We start from the raw sequence: 20,464 nt of genomic DNA on the forward strand, positions 1-20,464 counted from the left end.
GCTGACGGCTTACCAGAACGGTGCGTCGGCAATTTGGTCTCAAACCATGGAGCGCGGCAGCTTGACGGAGACCCTGCGACGGTGAGGGCCTAGACGTGTTTTCTTTTTTTTGCCTTATCTGTTCATTCAGAACAACGTGCTGATGGGCTACTTGGTTGCTTGCTAATCAACAGCGTGTAACTTGCAGAGCAACAGGTCGGCAGAAAATTGTCCAGGGTATTTCAAAAACGCGATCGCAATCCATGATGCGTTGCATCGAGCAATAGCCAGGGAAATGATGTTTCAGGGGTTTGTGTCTGTGACGATGATGTTATCGGGCAAGGAAGTAATAACGAAACTGCAGGGAAGTCTTTTAGTTCAATTTGATATCTGTCATATACTGCAAAACATTTTTGTAATATGCAACTATTTAACTAAGTTTTTGAAACCGATTTGCCTGTTCTGCGTGATTTCTGTGAAAGCACTCTGCTTTGCAAAAAAAAAAAGGCCCACTAAACTTAGGCGCCCAATGCTGAACCAATACATATAGAACATAGTAGAAAAGAAGCGAATAAGAATGACGACAGAGTTTACGCACGATGTTTCAACACAGTGTTCTGAGGGCTGTTGGGCAGTCCAGAAACGTAGAATACATTTTAGAAAAAAACATGATTTTCTCCTCAACAGATTGGCCCCTGTCCCAAAGACTCATTGAGCCTACCTATCTTCAAATAGACTTTCGAGTATTACTTACAGTGTAAATACACCTGCACCTTCGAGAAAGAATTGCAGAGTGGTAAAAATGCAGTGAAGGAAAAAGTACAAACTATATTGAGAAAACTTACTGGCAAGTATTTTAACAATCTTTGTATTTGAGGAAACAGGCTCCAGCGATCACGTGTACTGAATTGTGAATGCACTTTTGATGATGGAGTTAGCTGAACGCAGCAAGTGTAAGCCTTTATGGCTTCCCCGTTGCTCGTTGACGTTGATGTAGTCGCACTTCAACAAAATCCAGTACACTTGAAGGGTTCCGTAGGAAGCGTATTCATTGCGCGCGGCCATTTTCTTTCCAGATCGAGGCCTTGCCAGAGGTGGTTGCAGCTGTGGGTGACCGCATGGAAATCTACTTGGACGGCGGCGTGCGTACGGGAGCCGACGCTGTGAAGGCGTTGAGCATCGGTGCCCGTGCGGTCTTCGTCGGTAGGCCGGTACTCTGGGGACTCTCTTACAAGGCATGCGTTCTATTTCTTCTTTTCATCGTTTCGTACCAATTGCAAGGCCACTTGTACCAGGATATCGAATCTTTTGCAAGGAAAACAGCCGCGACATGGCTTGACCCTAGCACAGCTGTCTACTGTCTACGAGACTAGCTGATTGTGGAATCGTTTATACCTACCCAAAGTGAGAACTGACGTAGGTCTGTGCCTCATTTGCCGAGCAAGTGGAAAGACAGCAGGGTCTGAGAAATAATCAAAAATATCCACCCATCTCCACGAAGTGAATCATGACGAGTGCGCGAAGCACAGGAATCGTTCTTACCGTAAATCACCCGTGACATTGCCCACTCGCACATGTAAATGAGGGACAATGCGTGTCCATAGTATATACAATGCTTTATTTGTCATAAGTCGTATTTCGTTTTGAGTTCTGGATTCCGTTTTCCCTTCATTATCAATGCTTTGTGGTGCGTCAAATGTAGAGCCAATTGTTTTTCGATAGGATCTAGCCTGAGGTTGGCAAAGACAAGGTCTATGCACGTTTCCTTAGTGGTTGTTGGTTGTTTCCAGTCATACGAAATGCATTCTAATGTATTGTAGAGCGTATCGAGACGTCACATACGGCACAAGTCAGTCGCTGTCCGTGATGTCAACGTTGAAGTCTGCGACAAGTACGAAGGGGTTGTTCTTGTACTTTGTTTCGTATTCGTGCCTGGCTAGATCGATGTACTTTTCTACGTTGCCTTGGGAGAGATTCGGGGCCAAGTACAGTGTCATGACGACGATAGTTTTATTGCAGTGTGTTCGCCGTTGTGAGATTGGCATTTGAGGGGCAAATGTCGCTGCCTTCTAAAGTTGTACACGACTATAGATGGCGAGAGGAGGCGATCGCGGAGGTTTGCGGCGGATTTGATACTCGTAGTTAGAAATATAAGATAAAATGGCCCTGTCCCATGAAAGTCTCGTCAAATTGCGGCAAAAACTTGCGGCCCTCACACGAGTCTCTACGTTGGTTATATCGCCTATATGAATCATAGAATCATGTCCCGCTGTCCACTTGAGGCAGTTCACATTTTTTGTGAAATGGTGCGAAGGAAGTTGCACACAGCAGAACGTTGCACACATTGCACATGTACTTCGTGCGGACTTCTTTTTTGCTAGTTGAGCACCAGCAGCACTCCCATCGGGTGCCTGTCAAGTTTGGTGGTGAGTGTTTCCGGAGAATCGATGCTTCCGGAGAACCATCCGGAAGGTTCTCTGAACGATGCTCATCATCACTGTTGTTAGAGTACTCTGGCAAGCTCCAGAATAATTAAAGTGCTCCTTGAACATGAGCGCTTCTTCTAATCTTTAGAAAAAGAAAGAAGCAATCAGTACGGACCGAACAGCGTGCACGCTATACGCTAAGCCTAACCTGGAATAGGTGAATCACACTGGTTTTTGTAAAAAAGTTCCGTTCAGTATCGCACCCAGGATCTCTGCCGGGGGGGGGGGGGGCGTTGACAGTTTGCCAATACCATCTAAACAGCACTAATTTCAATTCTTCACGGGAAATTGTCAAAAAAGCGCTTTTTGTGAGGGTGCAGACGATTGCGCGTCTTACGTCGTAGTTGAAGTACTCAAATGTGTAAGGAACGAAAAGAGGCTAAAAAAAGCGGGGGTTAAGTCGGCCTGAGGGGGGGGGGGTTACAACCCCTGACCCCCCCCCCCCCGTCGGTGCGCCACTGGTTCCGTTTAAATATGCACGCGAAACATAACAAATTATAGCTGATAGTTTGTTTGTAAGTGGTTACTGTAGCGCAAGAAACACAAGATTTTCTGACCAGACATTTTTTTCTTTGCTTGAAAGTAGCTCAAAAAACACAAAAAAAAACAGAAAAGCGGACATGGAAAAGCAAAACTAATACTTGTCTTGTTGCGTGCTTTCACCTAGCGGAAACGCTATGAAAGTACATACAGAATGTTGTGGTATACTCAATAGATAGAGTTTGTGGCTTGTATGGGGTAGAGCGAGCTCTCTTAAGGAGCGACAGCACCGGGAACGTGGAATGAAAAGTGGGACGCATACGTCCCACTGTCCAGCAACGCTTTAAAAAGAAGCGTATTTTACACCGATAAGCACCAGCGGAAAATAAGACTAGGTGCGCGGGGAGACAGAGCAGGCGAAGAGACCAGGGGCCGTATTCTGAAACGTTCGTCTGGGCGAAAATTCTTTTTTCGCTTTCAGGCGTGCGCTGATTGGCTGTTTTAGCAAAATTGGATGAGTTGATTGGGTGGTTGAGCCCGACGTCATTCAATTTTGCTCAACCAGCCAATCAGCGCGCACGCTGATTTTGCCTAGGCGAACGTTTCAGAATACGGCCCCAGCCATCGCACACCAAACTCTGGGTGCCCCCACTCCCTCGTATATGACGAAGGAAAACATGAAAGACGAAGACAGGCGCGTGCCAAAGCGCAAGAAAGACAGCTTGGCTCCCGTTCTGGAGTTTACTATGTAGATGTAGCCGGACCATAGCCCAGGAGATATTACACGGCGGCGCTTGTACATCAGGGAACTCAGGTGGTCAGACTCTCATTTAAAGCCGCGAATCCAAACCAAGCAGAGGAGGTCGCGGTCGCCTTGGAGATTGCACACCCTCAATCCAATGCATACTCACAGGCTCTCGAAGGACTTGTAAAAACTACTTGGCAGGGGAAATCTCTCCACTAGCCAACAAAATTCTGAGACTCTTGATCAGGTATCGGGATCCCGCACCAAAACGAATAATCCGGACTCCTGGCCATCAGGCCCTTCAAGGTAATGAAGCTCCAGACGCAGCAGCCGACGCACTCAGTCCCTGGGGCCCTCGCTTTTGCCCTAAACAGCCTGAATGTTCTACAACCCTACTACGGTTCAGTGCAATCCGAGAGTACTTCTGCGAGCAGCACCGGGTGTATTCCCCTCCGGCGAAAGCCCTATGCAAAAAGAAGAACGCGTCCTACGGCGCCTCCAAACTAATACGTTGCTCTGCCTAGCTATAATAAAACATTTCGATCCCATAGTCAATGGGCAATGCCTGTGGTTATTTGGCAGATCTGTATCACATGGTCTGAGCCTGCCAACACAATCACAATCTATCCCCTATTCCTCACCCAACTCGGGAGGACTGGGAGGCGACCGTGCCCAGCAGCTCCGGTCTAGAGGTGCAACATACGAGCTCTGGTCCAACGGGCTTGAGTGGCGGCTTCGACCGATGACGTCCCGGACTAAAAAGACATCTAGTTTCATGGAGCTCACGGGCTTCAGCCTCTATCTTTGTTCAATAAAAGTTTTGGCCACCACCATCTCGGATGGCCCAAGCTTGAACTCGGCGCAGATTAACTCCAAAATTAAGCGCGTGACCGGCGTATGTATGACAGAGGCAGGAAAAGTAGGAGTTGAGGACCCGTGTGTTCTAGCTGTTAGGCAAAAGAAGACTCCACGCTGCTTTTAAGAAGGTTCCTCAGCTCACGTTTCCATCATGAGTGACATGTACCGCCACAGGTTGCTATGTACTTGACACACTGCTGCCTTCGTTAAACAGGTATCCACTTGACACTTGGCAGCGTAATTCCACATTGAGCAGCTTGCCATAGGGAAGTTCCACTATAGTGACGACCTTGAACCATGACGCCTGATTTTGCACAGAGATATGCTGATTGACATTTTAAGCCAGCAGGGTCGGCATCATGCACATTCGAGAACGTCGTGCTTATGTGTAAACATGTGCACGACGCTCTTACGCTGTTCGCTCTTGACCCCCGTACCCTTACGGGGGCCAAGAGCGAACACCTGCGTAACCTTTTGCGGAAATGGCCAATCTAAAAAAAGTGCTTGGCCATACCGGTCTCGTCAACCACATCCGAGAGGTCCTTTTCTTGCCTTCGGCGACTGAAAATGTACGTGCGGTCGACGACTGGACAGGCCCGCTTGAACCATCCGGCAATTTTGCACGCCCACAAAGAACTCTCCCGAAAAATCAATTCGAATAAGATTGCTGACAACTTCATTTCCAGATCAAGTGCCGGAACGAACACTTTTTCATGATGGTGAAATCATCGCATCAGACAACGAACTGATTCTTTAATAGGAGAGAAAGGCGCCAACTTGCAAGTCAAAGCAAACCACCTGGCTTAGAAAACAACGCAAAAAGTTGTACAAAAGAACGAAAATGGGGTACATAATAGCGCAAGCCGAGTGGTGTCATTTGGGTAAAAAAATACGCGTGGTTGCGCTATTTGTAAAACACCCCAGTTCTGTGCATTTTCCTTATTAATTTTTATTCTTCATATACTGCATTTGCCGCTCATAACACAATCAGCGCTGTTCCTATATTTGCTATCGAGTCCTTTCGCGCTTTTAAAATATCGTTGTCTTATTTATTTATTTGTTAATGAGTTTATTTATTTGGGATCTGATGATCTTTACTCTATAATCCTTTATTCGGCCTCCGGAAAATCAACGAAACCAGTGGCAAAAGCATATTTTGACAAGTAATGAAACTATTGCGTTATGGAATCACATTTTACTTATGCTAATAATTCGTCATAAGTTGTGTTCAGAATTTGTTATATATCGTTTAATTTTTATATATGTTATGTCTTATCTTCTGAATAACTGACCTTTCGTCAGGAAAAGGTTTCATAGATGTGTACTTGTGCGACTTATTGCGCACAAAGCACAGTTATCTCCCTAACGTGTGTAACTGACTCCGCTTGTCGTATGGGTCATTAGAGAGATGCTACTCCCTTGGTGGTACGAGGGGACTCAGGTTGTAAAACTGAATTGTCTCCTACTGTGAGATCTTGCAAATACTCATATAAGCTCGTCACGTCACTGAACAACCTATCGAGGTCACACGAAGTTTCCAGTAAAATTTGTAATAACGGTTATATATATATATATATATATATATATATATATATGTGTGTGTGTGTGTGTGTGTGTGTGTATGTGTGTGTGTGTGTGTGTGTGTGTGTGTGTGTGTGTGTTGTGTGTGTGTGTGTGTGCATACACGGGTAGGGTTCGGAAAGCTGGTCAGGCCCCAGCCCCCCCTCCCCCCCCCCCCTCGGGAAAATTAAAACTTTCAGCTTATGTACAGAAATATATGCGAAAATGTGATCTCACGGAAAACTCCGCCGACAACGGCGCCGATGACGAGCGACACTGGATTTTCTGCGACACGGGGCCCTTGACGCTATCGCGTTAACAGCGAAACAGCTATTTTTGTAGTGATGTTTAATAAAATTTCAGAGCGCGAAGTTTGTTTCTTCGGCAGCGCCGTTGTCGAGATTACTATCTATAATGTTTTTATCTCTCTTATAGTATATTGCGACTCATATGTCGCAATATACTATCAGAGAGAAAATATACTATCAATATACTATCAATATACTATATGTCGCCATGAGAAAAGGTATACGGACCACAAGGTCGCCGAAAAACTGAATTTCTTCGTATTTTTGACATGCATAAACTGAAACTGATGAGCATACTAGAAAGCTCGCAATGTCACGTTTGGACTGCAATCCCCAATTTCAAGTTGCAGTGGCAGGCAGTTGAAAAAAATCGGCTTTATCGCGCATCCCTGGTCGGTATACTTTTGCTCACGGGTGTACCTATTTTTCGATTATAACGCACGGACAGTATTCTTAGGGTGGATATGATACAGCGTTTTATGTTAGGTTACATTATAGATTTGGCCACGTTTTCAAATAATGCGACCGTTTGCTGGCGTCTGTTACACTAGTAATATATCCTAATGGCGAACGAGCGAAAGGTTCAGGTTAAGGTCTTCCAGAGATTGGCCGATAAATGTAAAGGGTGCTTCTATGACTTAATAGCATGGGCACGTCAAACGTTGATGCCACTGAATCCCCTATTTATTATTTTTAAGTTCTTCACTGGCACTATCGGGAGCGCTGTCGCCCTAACTCAAGCAGGAATAAAGCGCTACGCTTCACAGAGCACCCAGATCGGGGCATCATGGCATTCAGTAGCCGAATTTTGTGACCTTCTAAGCAAGGTGCTCATACATTACAACACAGCCCTTTTCTTTAGTGTTCACAATGAGCGAGTTATCAGTGTCACTGAAAATGACTTCGTAAGAAAATGAGGAAAAATTACAGAAATATGTTTGAAAAGCAGTTCCTATAGTGAAGATAAACAACCTGTGAATGGCTTCACAGAACGCATTCAATGAACTGGCTCTATTTGCTGTATTTGTGGAATGTTAAAAATATCGGGAAGACAGTAACGTTAAATTAATGGATTACTTATTAGTAATTCGTTACTTACGTTTCTAGGGGAGTAATTAGTACCTGCAATAAATTCACATTTTGAAAGAAGTAATGCGTTATTTTTCTGTAACGTGTACAGTCTGTTACGATTGTATCTTCAGTACCGTAGGCCGCAAGTAGTTGTAAACACACACATGTCTCATTTGAAACCGGTTCTTGCTCGGGTGCCACAAGGAACTTTTTGGGACGTTTGGTTTTATCATAGTTTTATTAATTGTTTTGTAACTATTGTTCATGACGAATGCGTATGACCTGAGTATATCTGTCACTGTGATTGCCCCTGTTGATGTCATGATGAACGCAAACGCGGTACAAACAAAGGTGTCATCCTATAGTTCCTCGAATTAGCTGACTCTAAGCGTTAACAAAAGAAAGGCTGTGGCACATAGGCCAACTACTGACATGTTGATGCATGTACCCCACTACAGCTCAATGTGTCCATCTTACCATTCATTTTAATTTTTGAAAATATCTGTTCTTTTGGAACACTTGTGCCGTGGAATGCTCATGTGGAATGATAACTAGAGGCTATTTCAAACGACTGGATTACTTTGCAGGTTGCGTTCTTCTGCAAAAAAAGCATAAAGCTTTCTTTGGGCAACTCATTCTTGGTACCTCACGTAAATTATTGCCATCTCGCCTGGCGTACTGCAACGCTTTTGATATCAATACACCCAAAATACAGTAAGAAGTAGTACATTATGCCTTCATGTTCCTTAATACAATTGTTCCAGTCCTTTTTTAGGAAAACCTCAATTCGTTACGTATGTTTAATTGCTTTGAAAGAATTTTACGCAACGTTATACGATCGACAATAAATAAAAATTTACACCTTAACAGTTATGTCAAACTTAACGATGAAGCATAACACGGTCAATACACGCGACTTCGAAGTATGGGAACTGCCATGGCCAGAACAACTTATAACAGCTCTACGGCTTCAACTACCCTACTATTCAAACAAAGCGAACATAACATACCTTACCCCTTTTGCACCAGTACAAACATAGGGTTAGCTGGAGGCCTATTCATACAAGAAGTAAATCACTGGAAATCAGGTCATATGGCGGTGATAAAACTTGATTCTTACTCTTTGTACCACGAGCATGAACTGAATATTGTGTATATAACTGTTAAACAATTAATGATTGTACTGGCCAATCTAAAAATCTATATATTATATGTTGAATTTCGCGCTGTTTCTTTTTTTACTACACTGTTAAGTCCGACCGGCTATCGATTCAGCACTTTTCATATGTTTGAATTGCTTTACAAGACTTACTCCTTATGTATGTCACCTCTCCTTTTTGTCGTATTTTTTCCTAATACGTTAATGTTAACTTTATACATTAGACACCGTTCAGTGAAAGCAGCACAAACGTCTTTATTAAAGGATGGTCTCAAGGAATGTCATCAATAGGGAAAAGTTGTCATGCTCTTCTATTCACATTCGGCAATTCCAAACAGGCCTCCCAGATGTAAGAGAGGAGCGTGTGATGTGACGTTTTATTAAGCCATGTCTGAACAGTGTGGTATTGCACGTTAGCTTTGGCTTGGGCGGCATGCAAGCGTATTGGCTGCCATTTGTCACTGCCTCGGACCACGTCAGGCTTTATTGGCAGCTTGTCCAAGAATCTCAACTTGATTGGTGCTGAAATAAATTGAAGTGGAATAAATTTAATTAGAAGCAGGTTGATTTCTGTGGTAATCTGCGTATTTAAACGCTACAGGTAATAACACAATTTTTGTGAGAAATACATAGTTATAAGGAAGATTGACACTACAGGTAGATAACTACTTGGGAAAGCATCAGAACATATCACTCCAATGTGCACACCACTCAGTGCGACAACAACAAAGAAACAAAATTGTTTGAAAAGGCACCGACCACAAGGAAAAATGAAAAGTGCGTTGGTTTGACAGCTTGCTCAGACATTTTTTCTATAGTTCTTTTGTGTGTGGGCAAGGCAAAGTTATTAGGTTAGCTATCCACGACTTGTTTCAGGTGTCGTACCTTACTTATGTTATCACATGCGACATGGCGAAATACGTGCAGCTATCGGCCAGCCTTCGGTTGAGCAACAACATCAGCATTGCCACAATGCTGCTGCGGAAATCGCATCAGCTGGCCCGTAAACCGTTAGTGCAATAGAACGTTTTTATTTTCGTTTTTTTGAGCCGAAATATGCATCATATTCACATAATTGACACAAAAGCAGCTAAAAGTTTTTCGCTACTAATCAGCCACTGCAAAAATTCTTGAACGCCCTCAGAAGGTTGCACGCAACGTATGTGGCAGAGGACAGCGGTTATTCAATGAGGTCTTCGAGGTCGCCATACTTTCGTACAGCCACCATCGTGAAAATCTTCGGGTTAGCTATATTCAGATATTTCCAGCTGTACAGTCCAAGATGTGAATATGGCAACAAAATGGCGTACGTGACGTCATGTTAAAACTCCCTTATAGTTTAGGATGCCTCAGTAATGCATACGGTGTCAATACGCCCTAATGTATTTTCTAACTGGTGTGCTCACTTCCAGATGCTCTGCACAATGAGACCAGGCTGCGTTCCCTAGATGCACTTTGCATGTTAATCGGTTCAACCTACAATGGCTACAGTTGTAGGATGTTGCTATAAATTCGCACTGGCTTTTGTACTTTGAGTTTACGATAAAGAAAGAAAGGGACAACATGCAGGGGCATGCCAGCTGCTACTCAAAAGTAGCAAGGCCTCGTAATACTGCTCTTTTTTCACAGAAATTGCTGAATATACATCAGGCCTCCGCACGAGACATTACAGAGCTAAGAGTACTCCATTAGATGTTACTAGATCAAAATAAAAACGTCAAGTGATTTTACAGTTGTGATAATTAGTTTATGTAATCCAGAACGTTACAGGGTGAAGTGAGCCACAAAAATAAAAAGGAACGGCCCCACAATTAAATCACTTTTCAGCCTTTTGTCATTGCAACAACAAAGTAAAAAATCAAACTTCAGAACAGAATTCTTTTTAACGCGATAGCGTTAAGGGCCCCGTGTCGCAGAAAATCCGGCATTGGTGTCGGCCTCGGCATGTGCCCCCGGCGTCGTTGGCGAGCACATGCCCAACCACATCATCCCGAACCACCCCGACCGGGCAGGCACTTCACGTGGCGCAAGGCATTAGTGATTAAACATTCAATTTGTCAAAGTAAAATCTGTCAGAAAAATTGTAAGGTACGACTTTACCACAGCCTACAGACGTGGGAGCGTCGGATTGGAATATACTAGAAAAAAGTCTGATAAAAGGCCAGGGATTTGAGTGCTATCGCGTTCCACTCTTAAAGACGAAGCCTAAGCGTCCTGCAAATTGTCATATGAAAATGCAGGAGCACACATAAACATTAATTATCCATACCACCTAGGGTGAACCGGGTCCTGACTCGGATTACCGTTTCGGAAAATAAAAGTTATTTCTCTCTCTCTCTCTCTCTCCATACCGAGATACAGTCAACTTAGGAAACTTTGCCATGACTATATAGGTTGTCCCAACTAGCGTCAGCCAAACTGGTTTTGGAGAGCATATCCATGTTTTTTTTAAGGAAAGAACGGATAATTTATTTTGTAAGTATGGATCTGTCCTTTGTGCAAAAGTGTGACAATTAGTTACAGTATGATGAATTATGGGGTTCTGCTTGCCACAATCACCATATATGATTATGAGGCATGCTCGGTAGTGGGGGAATCCAGAGTATATCTTGACTACGAGGGAATCATATAGTGCCTCTAAATCGAAGTACTGAAGCGTTTTTGCATTCGCGCCTATAGATATTGTACCACTGTGCCGCAATCAAACCCGCAAATTTTCTACAGCGCACTTCCATAGACACTATGAACACCGTCGTGGCGTGACCAGAAAATCCTTAGCATTGACAAAAGCTGTGTTAAACCCACAACAGTATTCCTGATTGAAACACGAATACTCTGCGCAAAGCACAACTCCAGAATACAGGTTTACGGCAGAAGAATCCCTGTTGCCGTAGGTATTCAAACGCAGCTATACGGTTCCCTGGTAAAAGCTTCAACATCCATTTTTCAAACAAACGTAGTTAGCGGCAGTTAAGCAAACATCTATTTCTAAAACAAACGCAGTTAAGCGCATATAAACTTCAAAGAAATGCCACTACAAGTTCCCGGTTTAAAGCTTCAAACTTCAAAGCCCATACCTTAAACACACGAATTCACACCTAGATCCAGGTATTCTGAACCATTCCAGCAGTGATCATCTTCCACAATGTCACAAGCTGCATTTTTTACTTGCAGGAAAAGAAGGTGTCGACCAGGTTCTGGATATTCTTAGGAGCGAATTCAATCGAACTATTCAGCTACTAGGTGAGTGTTTTAATGTGAAATACATAAAGCGATCGCCGCTAAGTTGTTCCCCTCGAGAACAGCGGCTTCATTGTTGAACAAAAGATGTATGCTCCGAAGTTCCATTTGATTTTTCCGGTAAGGCGAAAATGTATCCAGCTGAGAAGGTAGCACTCGCAATCCTGTGCGCAGTGGCCAAGCACTGTAAGAATAACCTCCACAATTGCATTGGTTTTATTTAGCAGCTAGAAGGGTACAATTGCTGGTCAACCTAGTGCGCAGCTACGGCACAGGTTTTGCCGTATGAGCTCTCTTTCAAAATGCAACACTCCTGTTCACTGTCTATCTTCCTGTTATTGTCAGTAATTCCTTCTAGAAGGTACTAAAAGGTGGAACATCGAAGTGCTTCGGAAAGCTTACAATGATGTACAGTGGCGACCCACTGGTCTATGGAACACTTGAATGTACATGCTTGGTGTGAATTCTCTGCCATAAAAAGTGCGCTGCCTCTTTTGGCAGCCGACCCAAGTATGATTGGTTGCGCTAGCACTAGCTCTACACCTGCGCAGGCATTGACCATGTTTGCAACGAAACATGCAGCTGGCGCCCCAGAAGAAAGGCACAGGCACATGGTGGCGGTACATTGATCGCACTGGAGTAATGTTTACCCTTTGGGAGCAAAATAACTCGCTGTGAGATTACACCTTCATCACAAACACTAGTAAAACATTTGTTGACACGTCTCATAACTCTTTTGATGGATTTCATACCTCTCAAATGTCTTTCAAGTTTTTCTTGTGGCTTAGATGGCATCCTAGTTCCGATATTGAAATAGTTTTAAACTGGTGCAACGTTAATGCTCACACGCAATATACGCTCATGCTTCTTTGCACATTACGGGAACCCAATAAACTTTTGGCTGTCTCTTGGAGCTGCATACCCCGCAAGCGCCCTCAGTGAACAATGAATTTCGCGCCAAAATAATAAATGAAAAAACTTGTGCAACCCAGAAAAAAGAGTCAATAGCGTTGGAAGGATAGCTTCTTTCTGCCAGTTGTGTCGCTACCTATTTCGATAAAAGAGTTTTACAATTTGCCTGCCTGCTTGAACGCCATGCAGTACAGGGTGTTCATTTTTAAGTTTTACGGAATTTTAGAAATGGCTGTGGCATTCTTATCAATCATCTGAGTTTGTCGATGAGGCGGACATTAGTATCACTCTAAATCAAAGCACATATTCAACTAATTACCAAAATTCAATAAGTATATTATCAGTTTCATTACTTTACGACACATATTGCAATTTATTCATTGTTGCCGGTGAGCTTGTCAGGCGTATCCACTTGGAATGAATTTACACAATGACACCAGCTTTGAGATATGCGCCATCAAAGTCGTTGTAAAACATACACCGTTGTTCCACTTACTTCTTTACAAAAATGCTCTTTTATACATCGAAGCGCAAAAGTAAGTGGAACGCCCATGTATTTCGTCCCAACTTTGGGAAATATATCTCGAAACTGGTGTCATCCTGAAAATTCATTTCAAGGGATGCGTCCTGCAGCTCATTGGCTACATTCGTAAATTGCAATATGTGTCGTAAAGTAATGAACTACGAAGTTCATTAGTCAATTTGTGTTAATTAGTTGAATGTATGTTTCGATTCTCGTGCTACTAATGTCCGCCTATTTGAATAACCCAGCTCAGTTGCTAAGAATTATGCTATCTGCCACAGGCGATATTTTTCAATTCCGTAAAGATTCATTTTGAACGCCCAGTATAGTGGTGCGACGAACAAATATTGATATTTATGTGTGTAAAAATTTTTGCCGTCACCTTTGGACAGGAACCAGGAGGAATCGTAGCATTATAAGGTGCTACATCATTGATCCTCACTGAATTCATAACTGCCGAATTGGAGTTGACTTAGTTACTAGAACCTATTTATAACGAGAGCCTGTTAGTCGTACCTAATTCATGGTTTGTTGGCCGCAAGTCGGGGAAGTATATGAGCTGGGACTCAATGTATGAGAAAGGTACAAGTTTAAAGATACGGCTTTAGAAAACTTTACCATTAATTTGCGTGCCTATTTCACAATTTGGTTGAACATCCGAACATTTATACGTCAGGAATGAATGCGAGCAGCAGACGCGGGTGACAAGTATGTATTAGTCAATGTTTAAGGGGACAGCCCTGCTGAGACACTACGCGCTGAGGAAACTGATCTCTAGAAAAAAATATGCAATCTTACGCGCCAAAAACACAATCTGATCATGATTGGGAAAGTTCGGATTAATGCAGATCAGCTGGGGTTGTTTAACCTACATGCAGTGGAAAATACACGATTGTTCTTGCATTCTGCCCTCACGGAAACCTGGCCACTACGGTTGGCATCAAGCCTGCTACCTTGAGTTTAGAATGGCTACACGATGGTCACTGAGCTTACGGGCGGGTCGAACACACCGTTTGCGGCGAACAATTGAAGTCAATGCTTCAACTGGTGGCAGAGCTCAGCTCCAAAACGAGTGCGGTGGCTTCGAGTAAGTGGCAAGGTATGCAGTCGACCGTGCTACACACGGGTCACCTCGTTTAAGTGGTCTGCCCAAAACGATCAGCTCTGGCTGCGTTCCTGGAGTCGGGTGGCTCTTCCGGACAGGCTATGATGTGTTCGTCTGCAACTGCCACTTGCCACAGAGACTATGATGTGCTGGCAAATAGGCACTATTAGACAGACGTACTCTTGTTTGGTGCTTAGCAGTCACAGCTTCAATTTAATGCGCATACTTCGGGCTCTTCACGCTCGGAACAAAGCAGACATGCGCGTTCTTGGACTGATTAGGAATAGGTTTTTGAAATGGTGCACCTTCTGATGTTTACAAATATTGGAAGCAAGTTCAAGCACGCTGAGAAATCCGTATCTATATCAAGTAATGAAATAAACTGTTTAGGCTGCAAATTTGCCCATTTTGGAGTTAGATAACATCTTCATTTTTTATCAGTTCATTATTATTATTCCATCGTATGTTAATGACAACATATGAAATTTCCAGACGAGGGTCCCAAAGTACAAGACTGCAACGGGACCCTAGATGAAGGTTACAAATAAACAATATACGAATTAGCAGCAGTGCGAACCAATGGAACAAATATATGAAGTAAAAATAACATTAAGCATAAAGGAATAGAAAACATCAAAATGCATGAACGTAAAAATAACAGTAAGCATAAAGGAATACAAAACATCAACATGCATAACGCAAAAAAGAGGAAAGTGAGAAATAAATACTGTATACAAAAACACAAATCTAGTGCAACTTAACAAGCATCAACATCAAGAATTCAACAAATAATCTTTTAACGAATTCTTGAATGAAATTAAAGAAACTTTGGATTTAACAGACATGGGTAAATAAATCCCCAATGTGATCGCACAGAAGGATGAAGATGATTTACCGTAATTGGTAGAAACCTTAGGTAACAAAATTATTGTCAGCAGCAAACCTAGTACAGTTGGAATTTACTAAAAGATCTGAATCAATGAAATTGATGGCAAGTTGATTTGTTAATTGTTTATATAACAACAAAATTTGACTAAACCGAAACAATTAAGTTAATAAGAGACAAGATGTAGTTGCAGCGAAGAAGAGCAGTATCGCTGCCGTCGCGAGAACAGTGAAAAATAATGGGAATGGCTCGATTTCGCAAATGCTGAAGGGATGAAAAATGATACTGATAAGTGTCTCCCCATGATGCGATGCCATAGGTGATATGATAATGAATAAAAGTGAAGTAAAGACAAAGCAGGGTCTGATGGGGGATACCCGCCGTGGTTCCTCAGTGGCTATGGTGTTGGGCTGCTGAGCACGAGGGTAGCGGGATCGAATCCCGGCCACGGCTGCTGCAATTCGATGGGGGCGAAATGCGAAAACACCCGTGTACTTAGATTTAGGTGCACGTTAAAGAACCCCAGGTGGTCCAAATTTCCGGAGTCCCCCACTACGGCGTGCCTCATAATCAGAACGGGTTTTGGCACGTAAAACCCCATAATTTAATTTTAATTTTTAGGGTCTGATGGGAGAAATATGAGCGTGCTTTGGGCTATGCAGGAATGCCGAATGCTGCCTTCTCTCTAATTTGAGCAATATGGTTAACGAACTTAAGGTTAGTATCAAGTTGAACGCCAAGGAATGATGCACTATCACTGACACTTATGAAATGCGAGTCGATTCTGATGCCTGGTAATGAGGTAACTTACGTTGAGGTGATTTTAAATTAAGAAATTTAGATTTATTTGGATTATAAGTAAATAATTTTCGTTGCACCACTTGGACACGCTACATCGAACATAATTTAATTTGGTAGCGACAGCATAGATACATGTATCACCAAAAAAATAGTCGTATCGTCGGCATATAAAACGCAGTGAGCCATGTGTATGCTGCCAGGAAGATCATTGATGTAAAGGAAAAAAAAGTAATAGATCAAGTAATGAACCTTCAGGCACCCCTTTTTTAATTGTTTTAGTAGCGGAGAAACAGCCCGATATGTATACCGTGTGCTTTCTGTTCAGCAGATAACTTTTTAAGAACTTGAGGGCCAGGCCTGAAATACCGTATGCATCGAGTTTGTTACAAAGGAATAGATGATTAATGGTGTAAAATGCTTTTGTGAAGTAAAAAAAGAACTGAGCGAACTATGCATCCTGAATCAATAGAGCGCTAGATGTCGTCAGTCAGGGAAAGCAGGGAAAGGTTGGTGAAAGAGAGAGAGAGAGAGAGAGCAGATTTAATGAAGAGAAGTGAGGGGAGGTCGGCCAAGGTTGGTGAAACTTCCTTCCCGAAAACCGAATTGGCATGGTTGCAGTAGATTAAATTTTTGCAGGTATTTGCTTAGGCGAATTATAAATAATTTTTCGATAACTTTACTAAGCGATGAAAGAATACAGATGGGGCGGTAGTTGGAAACTGACAATCGGTCACCCTTTTTATATACCGGAACAACTTTAGCTACTCTCAGCGAGTTAGGAAATATTCCGTTCTTGAACGCAAGATTTATAATTACAGAAAATGGTTCACAAATAACATCAACTACAAGTTTTAAGTGCCGTGCTGAAATTTGATCTATACCAGGGACCAGCTCTTTAAGATTTACAATTGCTGTAGACACATCAGCAGGTGTCACGGGAAAAAGAAAGAAGGAGTGGTCAGAACGAATTAGGTTACAATGCGAAGTGCTATGTTTTTGACTGAAAATTTCGAAAAGTAGTTACTAAACGCGTAAGCAACACTGTCAGGGCTGTCATGTGTAATGCCATTATATATTACTTTCTGTGAAGGTTAACTATGTGATAATCGACTTAAGAAGTTCAAGAGCTGCCATTGTTTCTTAGAACTGTTTGTGTCATTAGATAATTGAGTTTCGTAATATATTTCTTCGCAGTTTTTAGAAGACACGAAAGAGTGTTGGAATACTTCTTATAGCGCGAAGCTAAAGCAGCGTTAAATGGTTGCCTTTTAACTTTTCTGTAAATGTTATCTTTCTGCCACATACCTTTTAGCAATCCCGGCGATAACCAAGGATTCTGGGGATATTTGTATCTTTTATACATTTTATTGTTGCTGTACACTCCTGCACGGCTTTGAGAAAAAGAGAAGAAAACTTGTTGAACGCTTTGATCTGCATCACATACGACATAAGGCTAGACCAATCAGCTGTAGTTATCGAATTAAGGAATAATTCCTGGTCAAATATGGAAGTAACATGAGTAAGTGTCCTAAAGGGTTTGACCATGTTGAATGCAAGAAATATGGGATAGTGATCAGTAATGTTGACATCTATTACTCCAGCATATGGAGAAGGCGAGATATAACGAAGTGCATGATCCAGCAATGAAGCACCACCAAGAAGAAGACATCTAGTGGGAGATGATGTGAGAGATTCAAACAATAGCCACTGAAACAATCAGAATATTCTGTGTATGTGGTATTTTCGATATTAAGCAAGTTAATGTTGATGTCTCCAATTAGGAGAACACGCTTGTTTTCTGATGATAACTTATGCAAAATGGTGTCCAGGCCAGAAATTAAATCCCTCACGTTCGAGGAAGGAGAGCGGTAAATGCACCGCAGGATAACGTTGTTATTATCATTAAAAAAGACTGATCTAATTCAATCCACACGGATTCACAATGTATGACGTCAAAAGAAAGATCTTGTCGGCGGGTGTAGGGTATATCAGAGGCAATAAAATTTGCTGAGCCACCATAACTACCTGATGAACGGTGACAGTACTCAGATCGTACGATGACAGGCCAAAAAGGTTCCCGTCATACGTGCAGAGCCAAGTTTCAGAGACGCAAACAATATCGAAGGAATGAGCAAGTGAACTTATGAAGTTATAGACATTATCTGAATTTTTGCGGGGGCTTCGTGCGTTAAAATGAACCAAGAAACGATTACATTCAGTTACTATGTGCTTCGCCTCTTCAGGAGATAGCAGGGTCATGATGAAAGGATGGAAGTGAAAAAAAGTGCTAGGAACAAAATATGAACACAGAATCCAGTGGCTAAGCAAGGATGCTTAGGTCACTTTCTTTGACAATACGATATACCCTGCTTTCACTAGATTTACGAGCCTTGATATTGCAATTTTCTGTCCACAGAAATTGCCATTTGTACGCTTTTTTAAGTGTAAGAGCCCTAGCAAACAACCTTTTGTTCTCGGACGACAGGTGATCATTCAGATAAATTACCCTATCACAGCTGCCAGAGACGCCAACATAAGAAGTGCTCGGACGGACCTTAGGCGCTTTACGGACAACGTCGCTTTTCTTGTCCCGGCAACAAAGCCTCGCGACAATGATCTTTTGATCTGTTTTAGTTGAGACGCGATTAATTTTATCAATGTCGCTGGGCGTGACAGGACATTGAATAGCTTCATCCAACCGCTTCACAATGGCCGCACAGTCCTATCCCTGAGTGACTGGTACGCTCTTAATTCTCAACAATATTTAGCCGCGAGTACTGTTCGAGTTCCGCAACTCTTCTGGTTAGCGCCCCATTTGCGCAACAAGTTCCTCGTTCGCTAGGGTCAAATCATCCTGTTTCACCTCAATAGAGTCAAAACTGCCACATAGAAATCGCACACTCTCCCTTAGGGACGCATGTTCCCCGAGGCCTTCGTGAGCCAACTTCTCCTTAATTATGACTGTTAAATCATTAGTAAGAGTGTCAAGACTAGAGCGAAGCAGTGACTCAAGTAATTCATTTTTTTGCCAGCTCTGCATTGTAGGGCATGGTTAGCAAAGGTAGCAAAAACACCCACGAAAAAATAAACGTACTAGGAGGCAGCAGTCACGGCAAGGACAATCCAACAATCGCGTGTAGAAAACAAAGACACCAACCTACAGAGCAAGTAGGAATCAGTCACCACAGATTCTAGTTGCCGCAACCGCTGCCTCAAAAATGATGTGTGTCGCCGGGTAGCGTCCTTATAAATTCTTGTTGGTGGCGTCAAGTTAACAGGCACCCTCTTCTGGATGCTGACGTCACAGTCGTAGCCGCTGCTATGGCCGCGTTACTTGACAGTTGCTGCGCCACACACGTGCCTTGAGGACAGCTGCACCCAGGTAACTGCAGAGCAAGTAGGAATCAGTCAGCACAGCTTCTAGTTGCCGCATAAGCTGCCTCAAAAATGATGTGTGTCGCCGGGTAGCGTCCTAATAAATCCTTGTTGGTGGCGTCAAGTTAACAGGCACCCTCTTCTGGATGCTGACGTCACAGTCGTAGCCGCTGCTATGGCCGCTTTACTTGACAGTTGCTGCGCCACACACGTGCCTTGCAGAGCAAGTAGGAATCAGTCTGCACAGATTCTAGTTGCCGCAACCGCTGGATAAAAAAATGATGCGTGCAATAAGTTAACCATATTTCTATTTTCTTGCACTATAAATTTGCGTTTTCATTACAGGTGTTCCTGATGCCAAGAACTTGTGCACAGACTTTGTCGTTCGCGAACAATACTACTCCCAGCCACTCCAGAGAAACTGCGCTCCGAGACATCCCTGGGGCGACTGGGTTGCGTATAAGGTTGCTGTGTAGCGTTTGGCCTGAGTGATCGAGGATGTCATATTCGCATACATACAATCTTCACAAACACTTTCAACATCTTTCATTGCCAGTGAAACAATAAAAGTTATTTACGTTTTTATTGCCTCTGCGTATTACTGATCTCACCTCGTAGGACGATCTATTTGGATATTTTTAGCATTCTGTGGCGCTTGCGGGTATGTTTCCCCATGCGTAAGATTAGCTAAATAGTTTAAAAGGATTCTATACATTGTATTGTGTGTCCTGTAGCAGTAGAAACCCTTGTAGTGATTGCCATGGAGAATGTGACTTCACGGAACAGGAGCCATTCACTGCAGCACATTATAACCATTGAGCACAAGTTTTCGGACTTGCATGACCTGATGAACAACGCGGTCACCGTCAATGTTGGGTGACGGCACCACCACCGGCAAAAGTAGTGATGGACTGGGTTGCGAGGCACTGGTCTGGTGAACAGTCAACAACTTCGTTATAGCATGAAATCCGTCAGT

At 42.9% G+C, this 20,464-nt stretch overlaps 1 protein-coding gene across 1 annotated transcript; it reads left to right on the plus strand.

Annotated features, from left to right (window-relative positions):
* Window positions 1-20,038, plus strand: LOC125945404 (2-Hydroxyacid oxidase 2-like). Its single transcript, XM_049667153.1, has 4 exons — window positions 1-81; window positions 1,056-1,214; window positions 11,820-11,889; window positions 19,834-20,038. Exons 2-4 carry the CDS (start codon window positions 1,098-1,100, stop codon window positions 19,962-19,964), a joined length of 318 nt encoding a protein of 105 aa, XP_049523110.1. The 5' UTR covers window positions 1-81; window positions 1,056-1,097; the 3' UTR covers window positions 19,965-20,038.
* Window positions 20,039-20,464: the final 426 nt, after the last annotated feature.

This window comes from Dermacentor silvarum, chromosome 5 (genome assembly GCF_013339745.2).
Source record: "Dermacentor silvarum isolate Dsil-2018 chromosome 5, BIME_Dsil_1.4, whole genome shotgun sequence".
Taxonomy (NCBI): domain Eukaryota; kingdom Metazoa; phylum Arthropoda; class Arachnida; order Ixodida; family Ixodidae; genus Dermacentor; species Dermacentor silvarum.